The sequence below is a fragment of the Mustela nivalis genome (genome assembly GCF_964662115.1).
Source record: "Mustela nivalis genome assembly, chromosome: 6".
Taxonomy (NCBI): domain Eukaryota; kingdom Metazoa; phylum Chordata; class Mammalia; order Carnivora; family Mustelidae; genus Mustela; species Mustela nivalis.
In genome coordinates this window covers 14,562,817-14,578,084 of record NC_139025.1, presented here as the reverse complement: position 1 = coordinate 14,578,084, position 15,268 = coordinate 14,562,817, and the positions used below count along the sequence as shown (strand labels likewise).

Here is a 15,268-nt window from a genome sequence, read left to right as displayed (position 1 = left end):
AAAAGAATGAGGTAGTTCTAATTGAACAGATTTAAAAGTTAGGTAAGAAAAAAAAAACGAGAGGTTGGGAAACAGAACAAAAACTACTGTTACATTTGATTAAGCATCCAAACAAAGCCTTGTAAGTTTAACTTTTAATAGCAGTTACCTCTGGAAAGTGGGGTTGGAGAGAGCTCTCACTTTATGTACATCCATTAAAAAAAAAAACAAAAAACTTCATAAAGTTCTCAACCTTATGTAACTGCACCTGTCAGTTACGGTGATAGGATCTTAAAGTTCCAGACACAACCTAAATGAAGTGCAGATACCAAGCTGTACCAAAATGTACTTACAAAATCTGTGCCCAGGTGTAGCAGCAGCCTCAGATCATTCAGTCGGCTGCCTACCAGCCACCACCCCAAACCCAGGTCTTCTGGTTCCAAGTCCAGGGCTCGCTCTGGTACACCAGGCTCTCTTCCACCAACCATAAGAATATTCACTTGCCAGGTTTGGGGAAGATTCTTCCAACTGCCAGAAAAAAAAATGAGAGTGGAAAGTAACTGGAACACCAGCCTTCCTTCATGGCCAGCTTGCTACCAGATGACTGACTGAGGCACAAGTAGGTGACATGCTGCCCCTTTGGGAGCAATGCCAGCTACTGATGCTAGCAAGCACTGAGCAAAAACACAGTTCACTCTTAACTTTTCCAGTAGGATTGTGCTGTTTGGGGCTCAAGTAGCATGATTAAAATAAATTACCCCTCAAGTTACAGAATTGCCCCAATCCTACAACCATCCCAAGTTACCTTTCATCTCAGCCATTACAGATTTTCCCTATCTCCCCCAACCCAGTTCCTTCAAACCATGTCACATAATAATCTAGTCTTTAAAAAAAATAATCTAGAAACAGTCTTTGGCACTTTAATAACTTTTCTAACATTCACACAAACTCACGGTCACAAACAGGATACTAGCCCCAACCCTCCCCGCAAACTGAGGAAAGAGAACTCAAATGAAGGGTGCAAATTCCAAATAAAAAATATCTAATGTCTCAAGAAGAATGACACAGCACACTGAGGCCTGGGGGTGACGATGAGGCTGGTGTTCTGAAATGATCAGGATCAAAGTTACTTCTGCAGCAAGAGCTCCTTTTTGCCACCTCCAACGTCTGCTTTTACTTTTGTGCCTAGGTGAAGTGTTGATTCCTAGAAAACCGTCTGAAATTTGTGACATTAAAGCAGTCTTAAAGGTAAATGTAAGCAGTCCTAAAGGTAAACGGTTCTCAAAGTACCTGAGTCCCCCCTCCAACCTCTCCCAGCCCCCGCAAAAAAGGTGGTAATGGTGGTTAAGAGAGAATCACCACTGTCTTGCTTCCAGCAATCAACAAGGAACTAGTTCAGGTTAGAGGCATCTTGGTGAGCAGCAGCCCCTTGTCATATAACATGGTCGCCAAGGAAAGCTGGTCCTCCACAGTGTCACAGGGCAGGTCCCCTACTCTCACAAACTCTGGGTAGGAGCGGAGCAAGAGTTCCATGGCATCAGCTTGCTGAGGGTATATCTCCAAGCACTTGGGCTCCTCCAGATGATAAACACGGGAGTTCTCCACTGTGTAATAGAGAAACAAATGGCCTCCCTCCCCCACCAGCCGGGCTATCCCATCCTGAAGCATGTGCACCTCCGTTTCTGTTGTCAACTGGGCCCCCACGTTCACAGGTTCGCCAGCCTCCCAGCGAATTGGGAGCCCGTAAACACTGAGCGCCCTCTCCCGATCAGTCAGCACAGGGGGCAGAGAGTCGTGGATGAAGTCTTTGGCTCGCTGGTCAGCCACAGCATCGACAGGGGCAAAGTGTCCCAAGCGGGCAACCAGGACTCGCACCTTCTCCATGAAAGCCGTTCTTCGTGGATCCTTAGAATCCGAGTGCTGGGCCCCCATGTAATCCATGAAGTCTCGCGGGAGACCCCTTCGGAACTCTATATTTTCTTCCATGGCAGCTTGCACTGCCAGAGGCAGTACGGCCTCCAGGAAGTCGCCCCAGGTATTGCGCTGGTACGTGGACAAGGTGAGGTGCAGGGAGTGCACTCCATCCTGGCATTCAGCTTGGTGGATGAAGCCCCGAGGAAAATAGAGCAAATCTCCAGGTTCCAGCACGGTCTGCAGCACCGGCTCCCCGAGGTCGTCCTGGCTGAAGTTGGGGCTGGAGGTCAGCGCCAGCTCCTCCGTCGGGACCCGGGGGCGGTAGACGCGCCAGAGCTTCCTACCTTCCAGCTGCAGCACAAAAGCCTCGATGTCGTCGTAGTGAGGGGCAAAGCCCTGCGAGTTGGGGGGCGTGAGGTAAATGTTGGAGCCTGCCATGCTGCCAAACTGCTCCTGGAGCACAGCCAAGAACTGCCACACGGTGGTCGAGAAGGCCTGCGGGCAGAGGAGGCGCAGGGAGCAGCCGGCCTGGTACAGGGACCAGGCTGCGGCGGGCAGCGCGCGGCCGGGCGGGTTCAGGGTCTCGCGCCGCCCGTTCACATAGCGAGCAGCGTCCAGGTGCTGCCCGAACTGCACGTCCTCGTGGCGCAGCATGGAGTCCAGGTCTGCGGTGGAGAAAAGCCCCTGGTAGTAGGCGGGGTCCTGCCGCCGCACCAGCACCGCCTCCCGCTCCCACAGGCGCCGGTAGAAGTGGTCCGGCGGCATGGGCGAGATGAGCCACTCGAAGAGGCGCGCCGCCCGCCGCCGGCTGCTGGGGATGCGGTTCAGCTCGGCCAGGACGCGCTGCAGCGGGGAGTCCCAGGCCAGCTCCCCGCCCGTGCTGTCCACCTGTGGCCCGGACAGCGTGGCGGGGGCTGCGGACGGCGGGGCGGCCGCCAAATGCTGGGCACTGCACAGCAGGGCCGTTTCCACCACGCGGGCGGGCGCGGCGGGCACGTCCACCAGGCGCGCGGGCGGCGCGGAAGCCGGCACCAGGCGCGCGGGCAGGGCGGGCGCCTCCACCAGGCGGGCCGGCGGGGTTTGCGCCTCCACCAGGCGGGCGGGCGGGGTTTGCCCCTCCGCCAGGGAGCGAGGGGTTTGGAGGGAGCGAGCCGCGGGCGAGGCCTCCAGCAGCTCTGCAGGCCCCAGGTGGCCATACGGTTCTCGCCGGGCCGCATCGGGGATGGCCGCCGTCCCACCAGGCAGCGGGTCCCCCTGATCGTCTACCGCCGACTCCACCCTCGAGTCCTCCGAGTCCTCGCTGGGCAGCGTCTGGGCCCTCAGTGCGGCCATGCGGGATGCCACGCTTCTCCTTAGCTGCCTTCGGATCTTCCTGGGCCTTAGGGGCAGGGCCAGCACCGACCCGCTGTGTGGCTGCGACTGGCGCCGGCGTCTCAACCTCCCGCGCCTCAGCAGCCCGGTGCTGGCCCGGAGCCCGTCCATGGCGGGAACCCCTTCCGAGGCCGGCGGGCCTGGGTGGAAAGGATCTCGCGGAGAGCCGCTGCGAGGCACGCTGGGAAGGGGGCGCGGCCTCCCGGCTGGCCACGCCTCCCATTCTCTCACCCGGCGCCTCCCGCTCGCCCTGCGGGCAGTACCCGGCTTCTCACCGGAGTAGCGGTGTCCCTCGCGAATTTGTAAGGGCTCCACATTTGCTGGGCAATTTAAAAACCAAACTGCTGGGGACTCCGGGAGAAAGAACGTTGTCTTCTTTATTAACTCTTCTTTCCTTCTTTAATCTCTGTGTCCTGGAGTGTTCCCAGGACGTCCTCATTTCTGAGCAGCGTGCTCCCTAGCAACTTTGCACAGGAAAGCACACAATTCTTATTTTCACAGAATGTCCTTGGGCAAAGATCGAGATTCCTCAGGCAAAGTTCACGCCTCGGTTCCACCCGCTCTTCTTTCTCAGCAGATGACGCCGCTGACTCCCTAATTTCCTTCCTTCCTTTGACCAGTACAAAAATCTCAGCCTTTTGGGGGTGGGGGGAGTCCCTGGCTGGCTTAGTCGGTAGTGTAGAGCATGTGGTCCTTGATCTCAGGGCTGTGAGTTCAAGCCCCACGCTGGGGGTGGAGCCTACCTTAAAAAAAAAAAAAAAAAAAAAAAGAATGCAAGGATATACAGAATGTCAGTCATTGGCCTCTCTGTGATGTGGGAAAGAAGTTATGAGCTCTTCTACTTGCGTTCTTGATACCTGCCCTTTCCGCCCATGTGGGGTTTTGTTGCATTAGCTTGGGCTTTTCGCCTCAGAATCTTCTATCACACCTTCCCTGAATCCTAAATTGACCTCTTAGTTCTGAGCCTCTCGTTTAACAGGGACTATAAAATGTGGTAGGCAAGAGGGTGCAGTTGTTGAGGATAGCACCACAGTCACTATTCCCTGTAAATATTGTTGCTTCATTCATGAAGATTATGTCTTCATTTGAATCATTTGAGATAAATTTCCAGGAATGGAATTGCTGGGTCAAAGAGCAAGAGAGCTTTTGTAATTGTTGGTAGGTTTTTCCAAACTGCCTCCAAAAGGGTTTACCAAATTGCCCTTCTGAAGAGTGTACAGCGTTGCAAACAATTAGGAGTATGTTGGACTGCATCTGTTTGAGCCTTCCATCCTCTTCAGTCAAATTCCTTATCTGAACCCTTGCCAAAGCTTTTAGGTTTTACCCCTGCACATGTGTCACACTCTCCCTTTTAAATTTATGACTGTAATATAGTCTATTACAGTGGTCTTCAACTGGGGTGGTTTTGCCTCCCAGGAAACGCTGGGGGTGGGGGTAGACTGTTAAAATATGCAGGGGTAGAGACCAGAGATGCTGTTAAACACCTACAGTGCAATGGACACCTTCCCCCACCAGATAATTACCTTACCCAAACTGTCACTTGTTCTGAGACCAAGAAACCTTGGTCGATTATAAGTAGTCTCCAAGCTGGTCTCTAACTTTGATCTCTCCCTATACCAGTTTGTAACACAGGTAGCAACAACATTAGTTTTCTGAAGTTGTGGCCCCAGATTTGCCAGTGCCCCACTCAGAAATTCATCTTGTACTTAAGAAATCCAAGCTCCTTAGCTAGGGTCTGAAGTCATGAAATGTTACAGCTTTATCACTCACAACTCCCCTAAGTTCTACTTCTAGAAGTTCAACTATTTGCTGTTCCTTGCCTGTTCGCCATACCTTTATTCACGCTGCTTCCCCTAAATGCTGTCCTTGACCCTTTCACGTGAACTTAGCACTTTGCACCTTGTATTTGTGTATTATGTACTTGTCATTTTCCTTCCTAAACTGTAAACTCTTTCAAGGATGGTGGGATTTCAAGGAGAGGACTTCTGGTTCCTGCTCACTCATTATCTGTGGCATTAGCTGAGTCAGGTTACTCTCTCAGGTCTCAGTAATCTCATCTGTAAAATGGGAATAATAATTGAATCTATTTCATTGAGTTGTTGGGAGGATAAAATAATGCATGTAAGGCACTTAGCACAGGATCTGCTGCAGAGCTAAACGCTTAAAAAAATGATAGCTTAGTGATAATAATTTATTATTATGGAGCAAAGCCCTATAAGGTGGTATGTGTGCCTCTAGCCTGGTTTGGAGGACCTCAGAATGGGGGGGGAGGTTAAGATTTTTGCGTATGTTTGTAGAAATTTAAGTAAATCAGCAGGGACACATTCTGCAGTGAACTAGGGGGAAGAGCTGTGCTCCTTGGCTCACAAAGCTAGGGTATAAAGGCTGCTAGAAGACTGCTGTAAATGTATCTTTTCCACATCCTGTACAAACATCTCCTCCCAGTCCTTTCTGTAACTTCATCTTTTTCTTTTTTCAACATTTTGTGATTTCCTCAAAGGATGTTGTTGCTATCTGTCTTTGAGATTCCCTTGTGACCGAGAGGCATCTTTGGAGCCTGACTTATTTTAAATTTCATCACTTTTCCTGTGGTGCTACTTAGTTCTCACTGTAAGAGCAGATATTAACAACCATCTCCAGAAACACAATTGAGTGACATGGAGTAAAGTTCTTTTTTTTTTTTTTTAAAAGATTTTATTTATTTATTTGACAGAGATCACAAGTAGGCAGAGAGGCAGGCAGAGAGAGAGGAAGGGGAAGTAGGCTCCATGCTGAGCAGAGAGCCTGATGCAGGGCTGGATCCCAGGACCCTGGAATCATGACCTGAGCCTAAGGCAGAGGCTTTAACCCACTGAGCCATCCAGGTGCCCCAGAAATACTGTTTTCTAAGCAACAAACTTCACTTTCCCAAGCTCATCTCATTTTCATGATCTCGAATCATTGCCTGTCTTGCTCTTCTGGTTTTTTTGAATCAACAGAATTCCCCTTTAAATAAATCAAAGGAGGGGCACCTGGATGGCTTAGTGGGTTAAAGCCTCTGCCTTCCGCTCAGGTCATGATCCCAGGGTCCTGGGATCGAGCCCCACATGGTGCTCTCTGCTCAGCAGGGAGCCTGCTACCTCCTCTCTCTCTGCCTGCCTCTCTGCTTACTTGTGATCTCTGTCAAATAAATAAATAAAAATCTTTAAATAAATAAATAAATACATAAATAAAAGGAAACTGACATTAAGATTATAAAATCAGTACTTGTTCATCAGAGAAGCTGCTATAGAAATTAAACAAGTTAAATAAAGCCAACTCCATGTTTAAGCTTACATAGAATGATCTGAAGCCTCTTAGGAAAATGCCCCAAATTATCTCCCCTGCCAAAACCCATTGCTAGATAGTTATTCCTTTGGATCAGTCATTGATTTTTTCACTCATTCTTTATCTAAAATTCAAATACACTGGGAGGGTATAAGAATTTGCTAGGGCTGTCATAACAAAATACCACAGACTTGTTGGCATAAACACTTGATCTTAGCCAAAAGGCCGAGAAGCGATAGTTTGTTGGCATAAACAAAAATGTATTTTCTTACAGCTGCGGAGAATGAAAGTGTGAGATTGAGGTATTGGCAGAGTTGGTTTCTGAGAGCTGGCCCCTTGTCTTGGTAGAAAGCTATCTTCTCCCTATTTTCACACCATTTCTCCTCTGTAAAAATCTGTGTCCAAATTTCCTCTTCTTTTATGAGGACACCGGTCATATTGGACTAAGGTACACTTTACTCTCTCCAAATAGATTCTGGGGATTAGGACTTCAACATTTGGGAAGGAGGGGGACATACTTTAGCCCGTAATGACACCAGCTGTCTGGGTCTTTGGACCTAGAGGGGGTCCTCAGAACCAGCCAGGAGGGTCCTTGGCTTCACACTGGACCAGCAGGAAGTGAGAGCAAAGTGTATTGAAGACAGAGAGAGTGCAGGTGCAGACAGAGAGTCCAGGAGACTCGGAAAGGAAAGAAGGAGAAGTCTTGTCTTTGCTCAGGGTCTGGAGTTTTTGTTTTTTTTTGTTTTTTGTTTTTTTTAAGATTTTATTTATTTGACAGAGAGAGATCACAAGTAGGCAGAGAGACAGGCAGAGAGAGAGAGGAGGAGGAAGCAGGGTCCCCGCTGAGCAGAGAGCCCGACGCGGGACTCGATCCCAGGACCCTGAGATCATGACCTGAGCCGAAGGCCAAGGCTTAACCCACTGAGCCACCCAGGCACCCCAGGGTCTGGAGTTTTTATTGAGGACAGTAGTCTGGTGTATGGGTCGGGTATGCAGGAACTGGTCAAAACAAAGACGAGTGCTCAGGTCGTCTTCCTAATAAGTCACTAATGCCCTGGAGCTAGGGGTCTTGAAAAATGTACATGATCACCCCTCTGGTCATGTGCTGGGGGGCTCTAAAGAAATCACTAACTCCTTGCCCTTACAAGGAGGGCATACATTATTTGTACTAGAAGCTGTGGTGCAGGGTAGGAGTGCAGGTCCTAATGAGAAGAGAAGCAGGAAAAGGAGCCAAGAATGAAACTAGCTTTTTTTTCTTTTCCCCCATGGGGTCCTTTCAGTTTCCCTGTCTCAATAGCAAGAGGGTGATGTATTAGAAAAACCTGTTTTCCCCTCTTGTATAAGGAAAAATCCATTCTTTCCTCCTCCCATGTCTGTCTGTCTTGTCTCCTTTACACTTCGCCTACGGAACATTCACAACACTTCACTTCTGACACTGCTGGTCACCAACTACATGAAGGTTTCTCCCCCGCAACAAGCAATTCTCTGCAGCACCAGCTGGGGTGGGGGTCTTATAATTTAACTAAATTCTAACACTATCTACCTGGAGATAGAGCATCTGATTCCACAGGTTAAGTAAGGCTTAGGCCCACAAGATTGTTCCTACCCTACTTCAGATGCCAGTTACAAGTAGTAGGTCTCAGGTTACCCTCACGTTCTGTCCAATTTGACTACAAATCAAACAAGGTTGTGAGATTCTCACAACCCCCTCTTCAGGTTCAATTAATTTCTCGGGGTGGCTCACAAAACTCAGAAACACTTACATTGACAAGTTTATTAAGGATATGATAAAGGAGACAGATGAGCAGCCAGACCAAGAGCTGCATGGTGGGGAGGTCTGGGAGGGTCCTGACAGGGGGAGCTTCTGTCCCTGTGGAGCTGGGGTATGTGTCCCATTCCTGATGTGGATGGGTTCACCAACCAGAATCTCTCTGAGCTCCATACTGTTGGGACTTTTAGGGAGGCTTCCTGTCACAGGCATGATTAATTATTCACTTGGTTTCTAGTCTCTGTTCCCTCGCTAATGGATGAGGGGTGGGCCGAAAATCCCAAGCTTCTAATCATGGCGTGTTCTTTCTGGTGACCAGACCCAACCCAGAAGCCCGTCTAGGGTTACCTCAATAGACCAAAAGATGCTCCAGGTGCTCTTATCACTTAAGAATTTACAAAGGTTTTAAGAGCCCTGTGTCAGGGAAGGGGTCAAAGACAAATATTAGAACTAAGAAATGCTCTTAGAGGGTCATTTTTTAAAAAATGATTTTATTTATTTATTTATCTGACAGATGGAGATCACAAGTAGGCACAGAGGCAGACAGAGAGAAAGAGGGGGAAGCAGGCTCCCCGTGGAGCAGAGCCCAAGGCGGGGCTCGATCCCAGGACCCTGAGATCATGACCTGAGCTGAAGGCAGAGGCTTTAACCCACTGAGCCACCCAGGCATCCCTAGTGTTCTTATTATTAGGGAATTATGAGGGTTTCAGTAGCTCTGTGCCGGGAGTGGGTGGTGGGAGGGACCAATATATACTTTTTCTATTACCTCACAGGTGATACATACTAGATACATACTGGATTCAGAACTCAAGTTCCTTTGAGTACTTTTCCATCATGAAGGGAGGAGAATATGAGAGGTTGTTGGAAGTGAGATACAAGGAAATTGTCCAGAGCAATGGTTCTCAACCCAGTGATTTTGCCCCCAGAGGACATTTGGCGTTGTCTAGAGACATTCTTTTGGTTGTCACAACAGGGGAGTTGCTACTGTCATTTAACTGGCAGAGGCTAGAGATGCTAACAAACATTCTACAATGTACAGCACAGCCCTGCAACAAAGAATTATTCAGCCCAAATGTCAATAGTATCAAGATTGAGAAACCCTAATATAAACTTTTGGATGACTGCATCAGTATAAAAATTTGAATGTGTTTAAACCTAGTAATTGTGCTTTTAGGAATCTATCCTTTAAAATATTCACCTGTGTGCGCCTGGCTGGTTCAGTTGGCATGCAACTCTTGATTTTGGGGTTGTAAGTTCAATCCCCATGCTGGGTGGAGGGATTACTTAAAAATAAAATCTTGAAGGGTGCCTGCTTGGGTGGCTCAGTCAGTTAAGTGTCTGTCTTTGGCTCAGGTCATGATCCCAGGGTCCTGGGATCAAGCCCCATGGGGAGCCTACTTCCTCCTCTCTCTCCCTCTCTGCCTACTCATGATCTCTGTCAAATAAATAAATAAAATCTTTAAAAAAAAACTTGAAAAAAAAAAAAGATCCTCTTTCTCCTTCTCCCTCTCTGCCCCTCTCCACCTAAGAAAAAATGTATATAGTAATTTGAAAAATCAAATTGCATAGCAAAATATATGTTGGTTAAGTGTCTGCCTTTGGCTTAGGTCATGATCCTGAGGTCCTAGGTTGGAGTCCCCTACTGGGTTCTTTGCTGAGTGGGGAGCCTGCTTTTCCCTCTACCTGCTATGTGCTCACTCTCTCTCTCTCTGTCAAATAAATAAATAAAATCTTTTTAAAGAACCCACAACTCATACACATTTATATATGGTTTCTTTATTATTTACTTATTATTTGAAAATTTTTTTAATTTTTACTCAATCTGTACACTCATTGTGGGCTTGAATTTACAAGAAGGAGATCAAGAGTCACCTGCTCAACAGACTGAGCGAACCAGGGGCCCTAGCTTCTTTAAAGCCATATATGATGTGTGCATATGTATGTGTGTCTGCATAGCTGAGTATCTGGAAAGACATTTCCAAACTGAAGAAAGAGGTTGCCTCTGGGAATGGTATTATTGGTGATAGAAGAAACTTTTATGTTTTACTTCATATATTTCTGATTTATTTTGCTTAAGGCCTCAAGGACTAGGCCTTTGCTTTGGCAAATGTGAGGCAGATAACAGTCTAGTTTTGAGACTAGTGGCTTACTAATTTGTAAGACTAATTTACCAGATTACTATAAATCAGGGGTCAACAAATTGTGGCCTTCTGACCAAATGCAGCTTGTCTCCTGTGTTTATAAATTCTGTGGACTAAGAATGATTTTTATATTCTTGAATGGTTGAAAAATCAAAAGGAGATAATATTTTGTAATGTAAAATGTATACAAAACTCAAATGGCTGTGCCCACGAGTAACCCTGTATTGGAACACAGCCACATTCATTCATTATAGACTGTCGGTAGCTACTTTTATGCTACAACAGCAGAGTTGAGTAGGTTTGAGACAGGCCGTCTGATGTTCAAAACCTAAGATATTTACTATCTGGCCCTTTATATATAGAAAAAGTCTGCCAAGTACTGATATAAATCATTAAAGATGCTGTCTAGAATGTTGAACTTCCAACTCTTTTGCTTACATATCCTCTGAAAGAATGGTGAAAAACTTTGTGACCTTTTTAACTTTTTAAATTGACATCCAAAGTATTTTTGGGATACCTAGTTGGGATTTTGGGATACCTAGTTGGCTCAGTCCGTAGAACATGTGACTCTTGATATTGGGGTCATGAGTTCAAGCCCCATGTTGGATATAGAGATTACTTAAAAATAAAAAAAAATCTTAGAAAACAAAAGTGTTTTTGCTTTAAGTTTAAATAGATGCAAAGGATCTAATTGATTCCAGCATTTACACATTGCTATTTTATTATTTTTTAAAAGATTTTATTTATTTATTTGAGGGAGAGCGTGTGTGTACATGTGTGGGGGAGGGGCAGAGTGAGAGAGAAAATCTCAATCAGATTCCCTGCTCAGTGGGGAGCCCCACACGGGATTTGATCCCAGGACCCTGAGATCATGACCTGAGCCCAAGACAGATGCCTAACCGACTGAGCTACCCACACGCCTGACACATTGCTATTTTATTTTATTTTATTTTGTTTTGTTTTTAAAGATTTTATTTATTTATTTTTATTATACATATATATTTGTATATAGTTTTATATACATATAATTTATATTTATTATTATTATTTATTTGAGAGAGAGAGAGAAAGAGAGCATATTAGTAGGAGGAGGGACAGAAGCAGGCTCTGCACTGAGCAGGGAGCCCGAAGCAGGGCTCAGATTGCAGGACCCTGGGATCGTGACCTGAGCTGAAGGCAGATGCTTAACTGACTGAGCCACTCAGGCATCTCCCACATTGCTGTTTTAAACTAAAACTGTTATGCCACTCTTTTAAGTGCATCCAGTCGAATCTACATAGTGTAGTAGTTTGATGCCCACCATCATCCGTTAAAAAAAGTAAACAAAGCTCTTCTTTACAATTGAAATGGATTATCTTTTTGACACTTACAAACTCACATTTCCGTTTTGAAGTAACTTCCATACAGAATGTTATTCTAATATACAATTATGCTTGCAAATATTTTTATCATCATCACAACATCTGTACAAAAGATATTTAAGTTGAGGTTCCAGTTATCTCATCAGAGTCTCGTTCCTTCCTAGGATCCCCTGATCTCCTAAATGATTTATTTATTTATTTATTTATTTATGTCAGAGAGCATGAGCACAGGCAGACAGAGTGGCAGGCAGAGTCAGAGGGAGAAGCAGGCTTCCTGCTGAGCAAGGAGCCCAATGTGGGACTTGATCCCAGGACGCTGGGATCATGACCCGAGCCAAAGGCAGCCGCTTAACCAACTGAGCCACCCAGGCATCCCCTAAATGATATTTTAATACCTGCATGCATTAAGGGTCACCCTGTGCTGTACAGTTCTATGGGTTTTGACAAATGTGTGATGCCTTGTATCGACCATTTCAGTATCATACAGAATGGTTTAACCTCCTAAAAATCTGTGTTTCAGGGGCGCCTGGGTGGCTCAGTGGGTTAAAGCCTCTGCCTTTGGCTCAGGTCATGATCCCAAGGTCCTGGGATCATGCTCCACATCAGGGTCTCTGCTCAGCAGGGAGCCTGCTCCCTCCTCTCTCTCTGTCTGCCTGCCTCTCTGCCTACTTGAGATCTCTCTCTCTATCTCTGTCAAATAAATAAATAAAAGTCTTAAAAAAAAAATCTGTGTTTCACTTATCCCAGCCTCCCCTCTCCCCATAAACACCTGGCAATAACACATCTTTGAATTATCTTCATAGTTTTGCTTCTTCCAGAATGTCACACATAACTGAGATCATACATTTTGTAGACTTCTCAGACTTCTCAGACTTCTCCCCCTGTGTGTATGTAAGGTCCTTACAGGACGGGATAGAGCGGGAGTGGAAAGAGCTGCCCTTATCTGCCACAGCCCTTCACCAATTTTGCCATCTCCCCACACCCTTGTCCCTCTGGCAACTATTGGTTTGTTCTCTTTATTTGTAGGTCTGATTCTGCTTTTTGTTTGTTTATTCATCTTTAGTTTTTATTTGTTTTTGTTTATTCATTTAAACAATTTTTATTTTAATTTATTTTAATTTATTTTTATTTTTTAAGGAGGCTCTAGGCCTAGTGTGGGGCTTGAACTCACTACCTCAAGACCTCAAGATCAATCAGTCACTCTGGGAAGACTGAGCCACCCAGGTGGCACCCCTTCGTTTGTTTTTTTTTTAAGATTCTACATATGAGTGAAATCATATGGTGTTTGTGTTTCTCAATCTGACTTATTTCACTCAACATAACACCCTCTAGGCCCATCGATGTTGTTGAAAATGGTACAATCTCATCCTTTTTTATAGCTGTGTAATATTCGTGTGTGTGTGTGTGACATCTTTCTTTCTTTCTTTTTTTCTTTCTTTCTTAAGGATCTTATTTATTTATTTGTCAGAGAGAAAGAGAGAGCGAACACAGGCAGAGTGGCAGGCAGAGTCAGAGGGAGAAGCAGGCTCCTCATTGAGCAAGAAGCCCAATGTGGGACTTTATCCCAGGACGCTGGGATCATGACCTGAACTGAAGCCAGCTGCTTAACCAACTGTGCCATCCAGGCGTCCCGTGTGACATCTTTCTTATCCATTTGTCTATCAAAGTACACTTGGGCTGCTTCCGTATCTTGGCCATTGTAAATCATGCTGCAATAAACATAGGGATGTACGTATCTTTTCAAATTAGTGTTTTTGTTTTCTTTGGGTAAATACCCCGAGGTGGAATTGTTGGATCATATGGTAGTTCTATTTTTAACTCTTAGCGAATGTTCCCTACTGTTTTCCACAGTGGCTGTACCAGTTTATATTCCCACCAGCAGTGCGTGAGGTCCTTTATTTCTCCACAGAGGACATCCCTCTTATTAGCCCATGGAGTAATGCAGAAACCTTGATTGATATTAGAACTATCGGGCGCCTGGGTGGCTCAGTGGGTTAAAGCCTCTGCCTTCAGCTCAGGTCATGATCTCAGGGTCCTGGGATTGAGCCCCACATTGGGCTCTCTGCTCAATGGGGAGCCTGCTTCTTCCTCTCTCTCTGTCTGCCTCTCTGCCTACTTGTGATATCTGTCTGTCAAATAAATAAATAAAATCTTTAAAAATTTTTTAAAAAATAAAAGATATTAGAACTATCTAGACTCCTGAGGATGCTATAACCTAGGTACAAGCTCAACTATGGCCATCACTACATTGGTTTATGGGGTTGAAGTAGACCACTGCTCTGTCCCTGGGGACTGTTCACCCTGTGTGAATCCACCTCCTCAGCGCATCCCAGGAATAGGTCTCTCCAATCATAGCTACAAGGACGTACCGTCGCTGCTGCTACTTCTGCATAATTGTAAAGACATAAAAAATACAGGCTAATCCCAAAGGTCGTCACACAGATGCCCAAGCCTTCTTGAGTGGGAAATTTGGGCATATTTGCCACATTAGGCTTCTGACTGGGGTCAAAGGAGGACAGGTCTTGAAGCTATAAATTCTATTATTTATTATAGTTGTTCATAGAGCTATTCTGATAAACTGTGGCTGAAGAGGCTTTCCCTTTGGGTCTACCTTTTACATGAAACCACATGTTCGGCATAGGCACTCACGTGTTAATATTTCTCTGCAGCCTGTGAGGCCCCACACACCAAATCCATGGTCACAGAGTCCAGTCCTAGACCTACACACAAGAAGCAGAAGTCAGTCATCACCTCTGAGAGATCTGCGCACTGCCCGGGAAAAAAGGATTATGATGGGACCATTTGGATCTGACCCCTCAGATGTCTAGCTGGGTAAATACTCAAGAGAGAAATTTTTTCCAGGGTTATGTCCTCGTTCCCTGGGAGGAAAGTTGATCATTTCTAGGATGAGCCCTTCTCTTGTTCCAAGACAGACAGCAGTAGACCTAGTCACATTCTGTTTTTTAAATTGATGCTGTACAGTCTCTTTGTCATTATGTTTATAAAGAAAATTCTATTTAACAGTAGTCCTGAGTTTTTTTCGTGTGCATCATTTACACAGAGGGTTAAAGAAAATTGACATCACATTAGTGATTGAGCCTGTTTTTCCATACCCTTGAAAGGTTATATACTAATTATAGGTCAGAGCTCCAAGTTTTACTAGAGTAGAAATATTAAAGATCCATCATCCTTTGCAAGCTGTATACAGAGTCCTCTGAAAAGAGACAGCTAGGAAAGAGACAGCTCTGGTGATATTTTTCTTTTTAAATCTACAAGTCTAATCTTATTCTAGAGCAGATTCTTTTTTTTTTTTTAGCTTTTTATTTATTTATTTATTTGACAGAGAGCACAAGTAGGCAGAGAGGCAGACGGCGGGGGGTGGGGTGGGCAAGCAGGCCCACTAAGCCACCCAGGCACCCCTAGAGCAG

The 15,268-nt window shown here is 45.7% G+C and overlaps 2 protein-coding genes across 3 annotated transcripts in view; one reads left to right on the top strand and one right to left on the bottom strand.

Moving 5' to 3' along the window:
* The window catches only part of HEATR4 (HEAT repeat containing 4), a 48,556-nt gene extending 33,690 nt beyond the window's left edge, over nucleotides 1-14,866 (top strand). For both annotated transcript variants that reach the window (XM_082733393.1, XM_082733392.1), the window contains exons 16-17: nucleotides 1,169-1,227; nucleotides 14,510-14,866. In XM_082733393.1, coding sequence (XP_082589519.1) covers nucleotides 1,169-1,227; nucleotides 14,510-14,668 — 218 coding nt within the window. In that variant the 3' untranslated portion in view covers nucleotides 14,669-14,866. The remainder of the gene's footprint in view (nucleotides 1-1,168; nucleotides 1,228-14,509) is intronic.
* Nucleotides 884-3,461, bottom strand: RIOX1 (ribosomal oxygenase 1). The gene has a single exon (XM_082733407.1). It carries the CDS (start codon nucleotides 3,373-3,375, stop codon nucleotides 1,375-1,377), a length of 2,001 nt encoding a protein of 666 aa, XP_082589533.1. The 5' UTR covers nucleotides 3,376-3,461; the 3' UTR covers nucleotides 884-1,374.
* Nucleotides 14,867-15,268: the final 402 nt, after the last annotated feature.